The 13,577-nt window shown below is 34.0% G+C and overlaps 2 protein-coding genes across 2 annotated transcripts in view; one reads left to right on the top strand and one right to left on the bottom strand.

The window, feature by feature from the left end:
- Window positions 1-1,376, top strand: part of LOC110033983 (cullin-associated NEDD8-dissociated protein 1) — a 118,281-nt gene extending 116,905 nt beyond the window's left edge. Inside the window, exon 29 of the mRNA XM_020738180.1 lies at window positions 915-1,376. Coding sequence (XP_020593839.1) covers window positions 915-1,011 — 97 coding nt within the window. The 3' untranslated portion in view covers window positions 1,012-1,376. The remainder of the gene's footprint in view (window positions 1-914) is intronic.
- Window positions 1,377-8,183: 6,807 nt separating this feature from the next.
- LOC110033976 (BEL1-like homeodomain protein 8) lies at window positions 8,184-10,920 on the bottom strand. Its single transcript, XM_020738171.1, is given in 5 exon segments — window positions 8,184-8,747; window positions 8,960-9,020; window positions 10,218-10,479; window positions 10,482-10,576; window positions 10,907-10,920. Coding segments are annotated over 5 exon segments (666 nt in total). The 3' UTR covers window positions 8,184-8,513.
- Between the last annotated feature and the right edge of the window lie 2,657 nt (window positions 10,921-13,577).

Genomic DNA, 13,577 nt, shown 5'->3' with positions numbered 1-13,577 from the left:
CAAGCCAACTCCACATCAATTCGACAGCTCATATGCACTGTCATCTATGCACTTAAGGGAAATAAAAAGCATGAACAACAACCACTACACATGAATCAACCACCACAACCACAACCTTCTTCCATTCTTGAGCCATCATCCACCAAACAAGAATGGCTCAAACGAGAAGGAAAAGCAAAGGCAAAACCCTAGTCAAGCAACCGGTAAAGAACTAAAGAGGTTCCATGCGCTAAACAAAAAATCGCAGAAATAGGAAGGAGATGAGAAGAGAAAACATCACATTCGAAAAAACTCATAAGCTCTCTCATATCTGCGATTAGAAGAAGAAAACTGCTCGTTATACCTCAGATCTGTCGATCGAGGGGCTACGAAGCAAGACGACGAAGGAGAGCCGCGAGGGAAGTAGTTAGGGCAGAAGAGAAACAAAAGGGGTAAGCGGGACAAATGTTCAGATGAAAGCGGGGCCGCGGGGTTAATATCGCGGCCCGCTTTCTCTCAGCTTTGCGACAGTTTTGCCGCACAGCTTCAAACCAAACGGTCGACTGCGGTCGACTGCGGGATCGACTGCGGGACGAAGCCGCTGTCGCACACAGCGCCGCACAGCAGAAGTCGAACCAAACGAAGCTTTATTCAAACTATATGGGTTCAGCTTTTGCATGATAGAAGCCAAGTCAATCCTGATTCGATCATGTTTGAATTTATTTGCTTTTAGTTTTATATCTGTTTCATTTTTTTTATTGTGTATTTGCTTTGTTTCAGTCAAATACATTTACATGGGTTAAAATTTTTATCATGAAATTCAATATTTTACTGGGAATTTGAAAGTTGACGATAAGAGAGTTTTAATTTTGTGGATAGCCAACATGAGTGTTGTACCTGAAATTACTTCTAATTAAACCTTGTTTCTTGTACAGTGGAGGTGATTGCAGCTTAAAGTTTAAGATGCTAATTAACAACATAACGAGTTCTCCAACATTGGCTGAGAAGTACAATTCCGTGCGGACCGAGTGAATGAAGAAATGAACCCTTTGACCAATCAACTCAATATAGTTTATTAAATAAGCAAAAATTTTGGATATTGAAGCATCCTTTGCTCAGCCCCCAGCAGTATTTATTGGATGGTGTGATAAGTTTAGCTAACAGTGGAGAATCACTACTTGAAGATCTGTTATGTAGTTTGAAAGATCTGTTAGCGTTTCTCATTTATTGGCTGTTTTGGGTGAGGTCGGGGTCATTATTGTTATATGATTGTAAGATCAACGTGTAAAAATATCACTCGAAAGGGATGAAGTTTGAATTTCATTCGATAATTGCATGTAACATGTATTTTGGAGCTCATGTTAATAGCTTTCCATTATAATTGGACTTTTTTTTTTTATTTTGAAATGATGTCCGATGAGTTGGTAAATTATGATTATAATTCATGAACTTTTAGAACTAATATTCATGTCCTAACTATTAGGCCACTAATATTCACTAGTGACTTTGTGAGTCATTTCTCATTTTTTGTTATAGTATTTTTGGAGCTCATTTTCAATAGAACCCTGTCGAATTCATTTTTCAGTTCTTATATTACTTATACTATGGATAGCGCTATTTTTAGTTACTGTGGGCACTTTTTATTTTATTTTATTAATTTTAGGGCATTTACGTACATACCGCCCAATTCCTATGTATTTACATATCTAACACCAAAACTTTACTTTCAACATTTATACCACCTAAATCTTCAATATCATATCCAAAAATATCACTATTTTAATTTCTAAAAGGTGAAATTTACCTTTTTGATTAGTACGTAAATACATAAGAAATGAGTGGTATGTATGTAAAATTTAATCTTATAGGTGCTTGTGGTTGAGGTTTTGTAATGTAATGCCCGCAAAATGCCCTCTGTTAAATGTGTTCTGATATTCCTACACAGCATTCGCCTTGTTATTTGTTTGCCCCACAAAAGTCTTGCCTTTTATTTGCTTGTCTGAATGATTATTATGCTAATAATTGTTGAACTTTAGAAAGTAGCAATAGGTGATGGTGATCTTATCTATATGCTAATTCTTTTCAATAACGGCAGGACGCTTTACTTGGTAAATGACATCTTTAGTTTAATTTATTTTTGGGGTGTTGACAAGCATGCCTCTCAATTTTATGTTTTTGTCTTAACACAGATTTTAAATTTTATATTAATCACTCTTAAAAAGTTATAATCACAAAAAAGTGTTACTATAATAACATTTTTATGTATAAGTAAAATTTAGATCTTAAATATATAAATACATGAGAAATACAAGTTATTAAGGAAGCGACATTTGGCATATCCAAGCCCACCCAGTATATTAAATAAATGAGAAAAAAAAATGAATTTTTGGTGCAGACTAAACCCGACATTAAACATTTTCATGTATAAATTTTTGGCACATGCCTATTCGCGCCCAGCTTAGTTGGCTCGACCACTAATCTTGAGGTAGTCAAAGGCTGGAATTAGTACAATAAACCGTGTTATTCTTTCTTCTCTCAAATGTAACTGAACACGTATTGTAAATTATAAACTTTTTCCAATTACAATATAACTACATTTTGCACATGTAACTTGATAATCGACCGACAATTTTTTTTTTTTACAGCTTTTTTATTCTTTTAAGAACTTAATGAAGACTACAACTACTTGCTCCATTGGCACGGGGTCCTATCAGTCCTACTCATGACCCCACTATTAGCCCGTTTCGATAAACTCCGTTGTCAAATTCATGAAAACCATCGACTTTCATTATATGTACATATTTCATCCCCATCAAAATCTCAAGTGCAAATAAGCATGAAAGAAATTTTATTTTTAATGAAGAGAAAAAATAAATTTTCTTAGTTTGAAGTTTTAGTGAGCTAGTATACATTGTCCCATCTTCATGGTAGAGTATTAATTCTTGAAAGAAAACAGAAAGAAAAATAATTTTATAAATCCCCTCCAAGAAGTCTTATACAATGGGATTAAGGCAAGACAGGCAAGAAAGAAAAAAGTTAATCTCCCCAAACTACATATGAATTCATGAGGAGGGTAGCTGTACCAACTGATGCGAAGCTACGTTCGAATGAGAGCATAACATAAGAATTTTTTTTATTAAAAAAAATTATACCTGAAGATCCAGATACAATCATACTACGTTTTTTTTTGTAATGTTTTATTTTAAGCTTCATTTGTATTTCGGTTTTCTACTATGTTCTGTGGTGTTGTATTGCACGCTAGAGGTAGGGAGAATTATTTGATCTTAAATGTTGATCTACTGGCAGAAGTACTATAAGAGTTATGACTATTTGAACAAAACAATGAGCCTCTAAAATATTTAGAAAAAAAAAATAAAAGATTGCACATATCACTCATATCTGCATATGTATGATTGCATCCTTGTAATGAATTGTCATTATATCTTGGGGTAAGCTAGATTTCTTTGACAAACAATTATGCCACTTTTAAGGGCAAAATTTAGCTAGAATTCTAAACTAATTGCGATAGATCATTTCAAAGTGTAAAAATGGTCTAGTGGATTGATTTGCAATTTTTTAGATTTGGGAGGTTAATTTTGTTGGATGGGATTTAGATCATTGGATGGGATTTATATCAACTACTAATTCTCATATTGTTTGCGCCACTGGACTATTTTTTTCTGAAATCAATCTAGATTTATCACTTTATGTTAATTTTATATGATTTTTCTACTTGGAAAATAACCTAAATGCACAGATACAGATTTAGTTGTTTATTTGCAGGTTTGCTCTATATTTTTCTTTTAATACGTATAACCTTATGTAACTTTTGTGGTATTTATTTGTTTTGATCAATGAATATATCAAGCGTGGATCTAATTATTCAAAAAATATAAACATGTATAAAAAAGAGTAAATTTAGTTATTGGAAAAATAAATCAGTTTTTACCTTTGTGCATGCAATTCTTTTCATCTTTACCCATCATTCGCACACTACTACTAGTTGGTGAAATTCTAACAAATAAAATGAAAACTTTCATTTTTACTGGCCAAAATAAATATATTATTACTTTTATTAAAATAGCAGTTCAAAATAATATGAACTCGGAAGTAGGACAACCCTTCTGACACTCGAATTCGATGCTCCTCATAAATTATATTATACTAAAATATTTTTTTAATAGCATTTCTTTATAAAATGAAAAGTTATTGGATAAATAACTAAAAAATCTAAATGATAATTCAAGTAAAATAAATAAATAAATAAATAAATAGCAGGTAGCTCATATAATATGCTCCATAATTTCAGGAAAAATCTCATTTTCAATTATTATTGTTCAAAATTTTTTAAATGCTTTTAAAACGTGCTTTACTCTGATGAGCAAAATTAGCCTAAATTAAAAAAATGATCAATCATGAGTTTCTCGCAACCCTATGCGATAAAGATTTTCATCATTGATTCCTCACCAAAATAAATTTATAAAATTTAATTCCACGTACGTATGCAGTCGGCAGAGATATAGATAGGGAGAGTTGAAACAAAAAAAGGTCCCAACAACATTTTTATTTTAATTAATTGTGATGAGCGTGCATTCATCCCAAACACAAATATTTTAATGTAAGTGATTAAAAAAAAGCATGCATGAATTTATGATATCATCCCTGCAGAAAAAGGAGTAGCAATAAAATTTTAAAAAATTTAATTATAAAATTTATAAACTCCACTAATCAAATCAGAGAACTCAGTTGGTCATCATGCGACTAGGGCGGTCAAAAAATCTTGTTGTTAGTGAACAGCTCGTGATCAATTCATCAATGAATTTGTGTTTAATTCGTTCGATAAATAAATGAGACGAACGTGAACAAAATTTTCTCATTCGATTAGTTAAACGAATCAAACACGAACAGTAATGTGTTCATTCGTGTTTGAATCATTATTATTTGAAATATAAAATAATTTAAAATATTTATATATAATCAATTTATGATATTTTAAAAATTTATATTTTATAAATTATAATAAATTAATAGTATATTAATATACTATATTAGTAATATACTAATATAGATTTTATATATTTATATAATATGAGTTATATAATTAATAAAATATATTATTTATATATATTAATATTAAGGATGTCAAACTGGTTCGTCGTTCGCGAATAGCTCGTGTTCGACGTATTCATTAAAAAATAAACACGATCAGTAACTTCACCAATAATTTTAAAGGCAGAACACTCACTCGGTAGGTCTGCCTAAACTCTGAACTTATTTCAAACACCTGAACACAGAACACTCACTTGAATAGCTCGTGTTCGGCGTATTCATTAAAAAACGAACACGATCAGTAACTTCACCAATAATTTTAAAGACAGAACGCTCACTCGGTCGGTCTGCCTAAACTCTAAACTTATTTCAAACACCTGAACACAGAACACTCACTCGGTCTGTTCGTTCGTGTTCAAGCTCTGTTCGTTTAGGGTTTACACCCTTACATGCGACGATTCTCTTACTCTCTCCTTCTACGGCTTCCTTTTCGCGGTCGGTTGCGTCAACTCCGCCGTGGCCGATGCAGTACTGAAACAGTTCTGATTCCCTTTGCCTTCCTTCTCGCCATATCGATTCCGATCAGCGCCGACCCCCAAACCAACCTGCTCAACCTTGGCTGCAGCAACTACAACGCCTCGAAACCCTCCCTCTTTATCGCCAATCTCAACGCCACTATCTCCGACCTGTTATCCCGGATCTCTGCCGCAGATGGTGGCGGAGCTCTCTCCGACTCGCCGGTGTACGCCCTCGCTCTGCCGGGGCTACCTTTCCCGCGGAGATTGTCTCAGCTGTCTATCCTCGGCTGCGGCCCGATTGCGAACCTGTGGACCTGTGGACCTGTGGATCGGGAACCGGCGGCCGTGTCATCTACGACGGCTGTAACCTGCGGTACGAGAGCTCGCCGTTCTATGAGCAGGGCACGCTCCCCGGAAACGTTCCTGTGTGCGTCACGGGGACAGTTTCCACGGGTGGGTTCGCCGCTGCGACGGAAGGGTTGCTTCAGGATCTGAGCTCGGCCGCTCCAAGGATCGCAGGGTATTCCGTAGATGAGATTAGAGGGGGAGTCTATACTGTGGCCTGGAAATTAGAAGCGGAGTATGCTCTTCATGGCGATAAAAAATGGGATAATAGAATCCCGGAGGAAATTTTATTGATATAAAAAAAAAAAAGAGTTCAAACTTCAAACTATACCCAAAATATAATTACTCAAAATAAAAAACCTAAGGTTCCTCCACGGAGAATTACAATGTGCCCAGAGAAAATAAGGAAATCAAACATTTATATAAATAACTATATTAAGGATATTTCATGGATCCTCAAACTTATTCTTATGTATACCAATTGTAAATAGAGAAAGTAATCAGCAACTCTAATTTCATGTCATTCGTATACCAAGTAAGCGTAGTAGACAGAGTAAATCCCAAACTCAAACTATCAGAATTCGTCCCCCAGCTTATCGAAACAGCTTGCTGTTCAATCGAGTCCCTGTAGCAAATTTCCCAGAGACTGCAAGTTTCAAATTCAAAAGCACCCCCAAGGAGGACAAATTTCATATCCAATACATATTTGAAACTTTTAATATGTGTAAAATAAATGGACCATCCAGGGGCAGTTATGATAAGCAGGCGTAAATGCATTACTTCGCCAACTGCCAGCACCAACCCTGTTTTTAAACTTTCAAGTCGAATAGCCATAACAAAAGATAATACAGTTAAGCCCATCAAAGTAGCCTCAAAACATTTACCATTCAGATTGTCACAATCCGAATTAGTATCACACCACAAGGACATACCAATAAGAGCATAATCCTCTGGACAGCTAAAATTTTTATTTCAATAAAATTTCCACCGGGATTCTATTATACATTGGGATACATAGCACCCGAGTATGTTCTTCATGGTGACTTGAGTGAGAAAGTTGATATATACAGCTTTGGTATCGTTGCCCTGGAAATTATAAGCGGACAGAGGGGCAGTGATTCCAAGGTTTTGCCCGTGCCTCGGCATATTCTTGAATTGACCTGAAAACTGTACGAGATGGATAATATACCCAATCTCATCGATAAATCGCTCGATCCTATTGAATATGATCTCGAAGAAGTGATAAGAGTCATCACAGTCGCTCTACTTTGCACCCAAACTGTGTCATCAAGGCCAACCATGTCTGAAGTTGTGGTTTTACTCGCTCACCCAACATTCTCTGCACCTCAAGCTCTCCAGGCCTGCTTTCATAGAAAGCCCTGGACGAGCTCATATTAACATTACAAACCACACCGGGTCATCTTCCACAGATCCGGCAACCATTATAATGCCAAAATTCTCGGCTCAATGAGGTTTGTTTCCCTTGGTTTAGTCAAAATTTATGCATATGGTCATACCTGTAAATTCACAAATAGTGAGCATTTGTTGTATGTTTAATTGGAAATAAGATATGAGCTAATTTCAAATGGTAGACAATTAAAAATTTTGGTTCATGTAATGCTTACAAAAAAAAAAAAACTTCACGAATGTCATTTACAAGAAAGCCAATTAGTCTATGTAACAGTTCATGTAATCATAACGATTAATTTAACAATTCCACACACACACACACACATATTTATAATTTTTTAGTCTTTAAGCATTCCAACATGACTAAAAGCGTGCATAGCTTCATAATGTAATACCTAAAAAATAATCTAAAAATGTTATAACTTAACACAACAACCAACAAAATGTCACATCAGAGGATTTTATAATTCCCACTCATATTTTATATAGCATAATAGTATGTGCTTACTGAAATATATAGCATAATGAGAAACTCAAAAACCTCAAAAATGACCCGACAAATATTTCTAACTTATAGGGATATGAACGCAGAAATTACATGGACCACACCATTAAAATTATAGAATTTTCTTATTTTGGTACACTTAAATTGGCATGAAATTAATATTATAAATATTAAGCTCAAATGAAATTATCAGCTGAGGGATGAAAGCCATTATTAGGTCAAAAATGATGTGAAAAATACAGCCTCAGTATAAAATGATGATCAAGAGCACAAGCGGGGGGGCGGTGTAATTAACAGGAAGGCGTCACTCTTATTTAGCAGCAGGCCAGAAATATGAAGTTATATATCATCATATATAATTAATTAATATTTAAGACTAGTAATGAAAATGTCTATCATTAATTATGAAGTAGAACTCACTGATCTTGAGATCAAAATCATCCAACAAAGTCATGAAGCATATGTGCACCAATTTCCTTCCCATAGTGCAAATCATAAGCATTGCTGCACTCTTCTAAGCCAAATCGCCATGTTACATTCATGGACAGCGGTTCTGATAAGCCGAGAGTTAGAGAAACAACAGAATTTCCGCCCATTTGAACCCCCACGGGCGGCTGAGCATGGACGGCAAACGCATCATCGAATAAGAATTTGTAGGGTTCTTCCATGTGAAGAAGTTCGATGCTCGAAGAACGGTAAGATCGGTTTTAGTTGTTTCGTAGCATGAAATTGTTTTCTCGAACAGGGGGTTGATTAAGGCTCGATGAAGTTGTTGCTGCGGAATATGATGATTGATGCGAAGCTTGCAAGTTCGAGTTCCGAATGTTGTGAGGATCTGTTTCTGCTACTGATTTCTGTAATTGATGCATTTCAAGGTTGTGTATTTCTTCCACCATGGGTTTCCATAGTCTTACCCTTGCATTTATAAACCAGTTGGAAACCTGAAAAAAAAAAAAAACATCAATTTCATCGCTTACTTTGAAGTAATAAATACGCCTACTCATAATAGGGCAAAAATGGTTTTAGATGGTCAGGCCATTTATTAATGATTATTACCAAGTTTTACAGAAAATGGCATCAAGGTTCAGTAATACATGAACTATTGAATAATCATTAAATTGTTTAAAATTAATTTGAAAGAAAGTTTTATAACCTGATTTCTTGTCAAACCTGTTTGCTTAGCTAGCATTTGCTTGTCTGTATCAGTAGGATACCTGCAATGAATAAGGATCAAATTAGCAAATTCAACTTGTAAGTGCAGAAGAGCAGGTTAAAGAAACATATATATGGACAAAAGCAAGAAGAAGAAGAATGCCAGCCATTCTTTAATCTTTGTTCACCACTGTTAAACGGACTCATGGCCCATAAAATCACAAATCGCATCAAGCATATGATCAAGATAGAGAAGCGTACACCAATGTTTAAAATAAATATTATTCGTTCAATCAGAAAACAAACCAGAAGTTGACAACAGCACGCTTAGTTAATTAATTATTTCAAATTTTTATTAATTAATATTTTGGATAAAAATATCCAAAGACTTGTTAAAGTAACAACAGATTTCATTGAGCCAAAAAAAAAAAAAAAACTTAAACCTAGAGTATCCGAAGAATTCAAAATTTGAAAAAGGGAGAGACTCATCCCAAGTCAAGTGGGAGATAAAAATAAATTCAATTATAGTCAAAGAATAATGGTCAGTCAGGATGTAATAAAACTAATTAATCATTTAAAATCATTCTTATGAAAATGACAATGGAATTTAGGAGTATTGTTATAGTATTTTAAAATTATTATTCTTTTCGTCTTGGTTGACTCATTTGAATTATATATGATGTCATAAGCAATACCATAGAAACGCATATTTGCATTTAAAATCATAGATTTGTGATATTTCATTTAATGCATAAAGCTATTCATGTTTGAAATGTTTATTTTGTATATATAGATTAAACAATTATTTTACATCTCGTAAGTAAAAACCAATAAATTAAAGGGAAAAAAAAAACATAATATTTTATGATTCTCTATACATATAGGTTGTATATGTGAGTTCAATGTAAGACAAAATCAACAATAATACAACAACATATCGGATTCACACGGTGACTCGTGACTATGGTCCTATATATTATAATGCTCCCAGATATATCTTATTATCTTCTACGTCTCAATATGTCGTTCTTTTCATTCTATTATTGGACATGAAATAATAACCAATAGTCACAAACCTTAACAAAATCATCTATCAAAGTGTAATAGGTAATAAAACAAAAAAAAAGATATTGCAAGCTCATCCAAAAGTAAATACACTCCAATTAAGAAAAATAACTATATCATAACTTTGAAAATATGAAGTCAATAATGAAAATATCATAAAAATAAGTTCAAAAGAGTTTAGCTTTATCACTCACGGATGCAAGAAATGTTCAAAAAGCCAAGCCCTAAGCACTGAAACTGCACGTTCGGGTAGCCCTCTCTGAGGCCTCCAAACTTGTGGCTGCCCGAAAGTAAAAGATGAATTCCTTCTTTGTGAACATGCATGATCACCAGTAGTTGTGAGGCCAAAGCCAATAAATTTCCCTTTACCAAGTCTTTGTTTTGCATCAATCATGTCAAGGTTAATAAGGTGATCAGATATGATATTCTTTAAACTTCTAACATTCTTGGACATGACTTCAGAGCTAAAGAAACGTATGGAGTAGCAGTGTTTAAGCCGATTACTGTTTCAAATGATGTGATAAAAGTTTCCACCTCTGCATCTTTTATGAGCCTGAAAAGTGTATATAAAACATAACAAAAGTAAATGAAGAATTGCATATAAAAGATAACATAAAGCATCTTCTATGGATCTTGTATGCCTTCAGATAAAAGCCGACTTTTTTTTTGTGGATTCGTTGTGAGGGTGTCATATGCTAAAACAAGTTCGAGTGATATGTATATAAAACAACTTTGTTAGATTAAATCCAATGATTTTGATTTTTCTTTAAAGGTACTAAAGTAAATGGAGAATTGCATATTGAGGAGAATTGAATACAAAATTTAGAGGTTTGGGTTTTAATTTGAAGGCATTGCTTTATGCACATATCATTCACATCTATACTTGTATGAGTGCATCCTTGTAATGGACTGTCATTATATATTGGGGTAAGCTAGAGTTTTTTGACAAACAATTATGCCGCTTTTAAGGGCAAGGTTTAGCTAGAGTTCTAAACTAATTGTGATAAATCATTTTAAAGTGTAAAAAATGTCTAATGGATGGATTTGCAATTTTTTAGATTTGGGAGGTTAATTTTGATGAATGAGATTTAGATCAACCACTAATTCTCATATTGTCTTTACAACTGGCCAATTTTTTGCTGAAATCAATCTAGATTTATCACTTTATGTTGATTTTATATGGTTTTGCTAATTGGAATATAGCCTAAATGCACATATTTAGGTTTAGTTGTTTATTTACATAAGTTCTTCTGTATATTTTTCTTTTAATGCATATAACCTTATGTAACTTTTGTTGTATTTATTTGTTTTGATCAATGAATATATTAGGAGTGTATTTCATTATTAAAAAAGTATATACATATATAAAAAAGTGTAAATTTAGTCATTGGAAAAATAAATCAGTTTTTGCCTTTCTGCATGCAACTCTTTTCATCTTTATCCATCATTCACATATCACTGGTCGGTGGAATGCTGACATATAAAATCAATACCTTCATTTTTACTTGCCGAAATAAATATTTTTTTATTTTTATTTAAATAGGAGTACAATGCTTCTGACATCCAAATTCAATGCTTCTCATTAATTATATAGTACTAAAATATTTTTTGAATAACAAATTTTTATAAAACTGAAAAGTTATTGGGTAAATAAGCAGAAAATCTAAATGAAGTAAAATAAAAAAATAAATAAATAACATGAAATGGGTTTCTAACAACGCTGTGGGATAAAGATTCTCGTCATTCATTCATCCCCAAGAAAATATACGTACATTTATTAATTTATGAGAGATATGAAAACGTTAATATCAGTTAATAAAAGGACAACAAGAAAACAAAATTTTAATTCAATCTCCTTTAATAAAATCCCCAAACTCAGCGACACAAGTTTTGAAAGATTGACTGCTCTTTTCTTTTAACTAAAATTAAGTAAAACCATTTTTCAATTACTTTTAACAGAATTAAATTTAATTATATAAGATTTGATGCCTGCTAGAAAATTCGTGGCGGTAGAGTAACAAATTATCATCACAAAAGTTCAGCACACAGTGACACACAGATGAAATAGAAAAAAACAGTGATGACTCCAGAAGTTTTTATGTGGAAAACCTGTTAGGGAAAAATCACAGGGTCTGGCCCAGTTGCAGAAATCCACTATTGATTGATGATTACAGAAATCCCTTGTCCCACGGACGGGAAATGATAACTATATTTCTCAGATTACAATGTCGACTGACGACGTTTGGTTTGTGGTGATTGATGACGATAAGTGGATGTTGACAACGGTCGGTGGTGGTCGACAACGGTCGGTGGTGGTCGACGACGGTAGGCGGTGGTCGTCTGAGGTCGGCGGTGATCGTCGACGATCGACGGAGTTCTGTTGTGGTCGACGGTGGTCAGCGGTGGTGCAGAGCTGCAGCTTCTCCTCAAGACCTCAGGCTCTCTCTAGACTTCCTCACCTTTATGAGAGGGATGGGGCTCTATTTATAGTGTTTTGAATGAAATTAATGCAGGAATATGAACCATTTTGATCGGACGGTCCGAAGAGCTTTCATTGATCATACAACATTTACTGGACATTTGAGTGCATTAATGATGTTAGAATTGAGTGATCTTAAGCTCGTTGGATTCGTCTTGTCGAGCCGCTCGATTTGAATTTAATTAAACTTGTCATATTTGACAGTCGTTTGATTTTTCAAATGTATTCATAAATCTTATAACTGTGGTTTAATGACTTGATTTGGGCTTGATTTGACTTGGGATTGGGCGAGTTTTCATATTATTAGGTTCTTCTCATCGAACCAGTCAATATGACTATAAGTTTGCTGAAATCGGAGTTTTGGATGATTTTTTATTAAGATTTGAATGTTTTTTGTTTAAAATATTATCTCGAGATTCGTGTCATGCATCGAGATTCGTGTTGGATGATGAAATTTTGTTGGTGGTGTATCAGTTGCCCCCTATTTTCGGGCAAGACCCTTTTTATTGTTCGAAAATATTAAGAAAATATTAATATCTGAAGTATTTATGTATAAGAATATGTATATTTTACTTAATTAGTATAATAATAATTTTTATCTTTATATAAATAGAAAGTTGAACTCAGTTTAGTTGGTTAGTCTCTTTTGCTTTATGTGAGAGAGAGGGGGTTTGAATCACGCCTAAAACAAAATAAATAATATTTTATAAATGAATTTGAAGAGATTAAGGAATTTGAAAGGACAAAAGAGAAGGAAATAAAAACTGAAAAGATTTTTTTTTAATATGAAAAGTTTTTTATTTATTATTACTTATGAGCATTTAATGCTTGCACTTCTTTTTAGATTTTTATATTAATGTGCATTTATTGGCCAAGACTCTTTTTGAGCCTATAAATAGGGGTCTGAAAGAGATGGTGGAGGTGTGGCGGTGCGTCGTGACGACGCGTTGCAGATGTGCAATGCGGCGACGCGTCGCAGCGACGCGACATGGCGGTGCGGTGGGGCCAACCATTACGGTGGCACGACGGGGCAATTTGTTGCGGCAGCGTGAAGCGGGGGCGCGGCGGGGCAAGC

Source organism: Phalaenopsis equestris, unplaced genomic scaffold (genome assembly GCF_001263595.1).
Source record: "Phalaenopsis equestris unplaced genomic scaffold, ASM126359v1 Scaffold001314, whole genome shotgun sequence".
NCBI lineage: Eukaryota > Viridiplantae > Streptophyta > Magnoliopsida > Asparagales > Orchidaceae > Phalaenopsis > Phalaenopsis equestris.
Note: the sequence above shows the minus strand (reverse complement) of the source record. Positions and strands in the feature narration are given on the sequence as shown.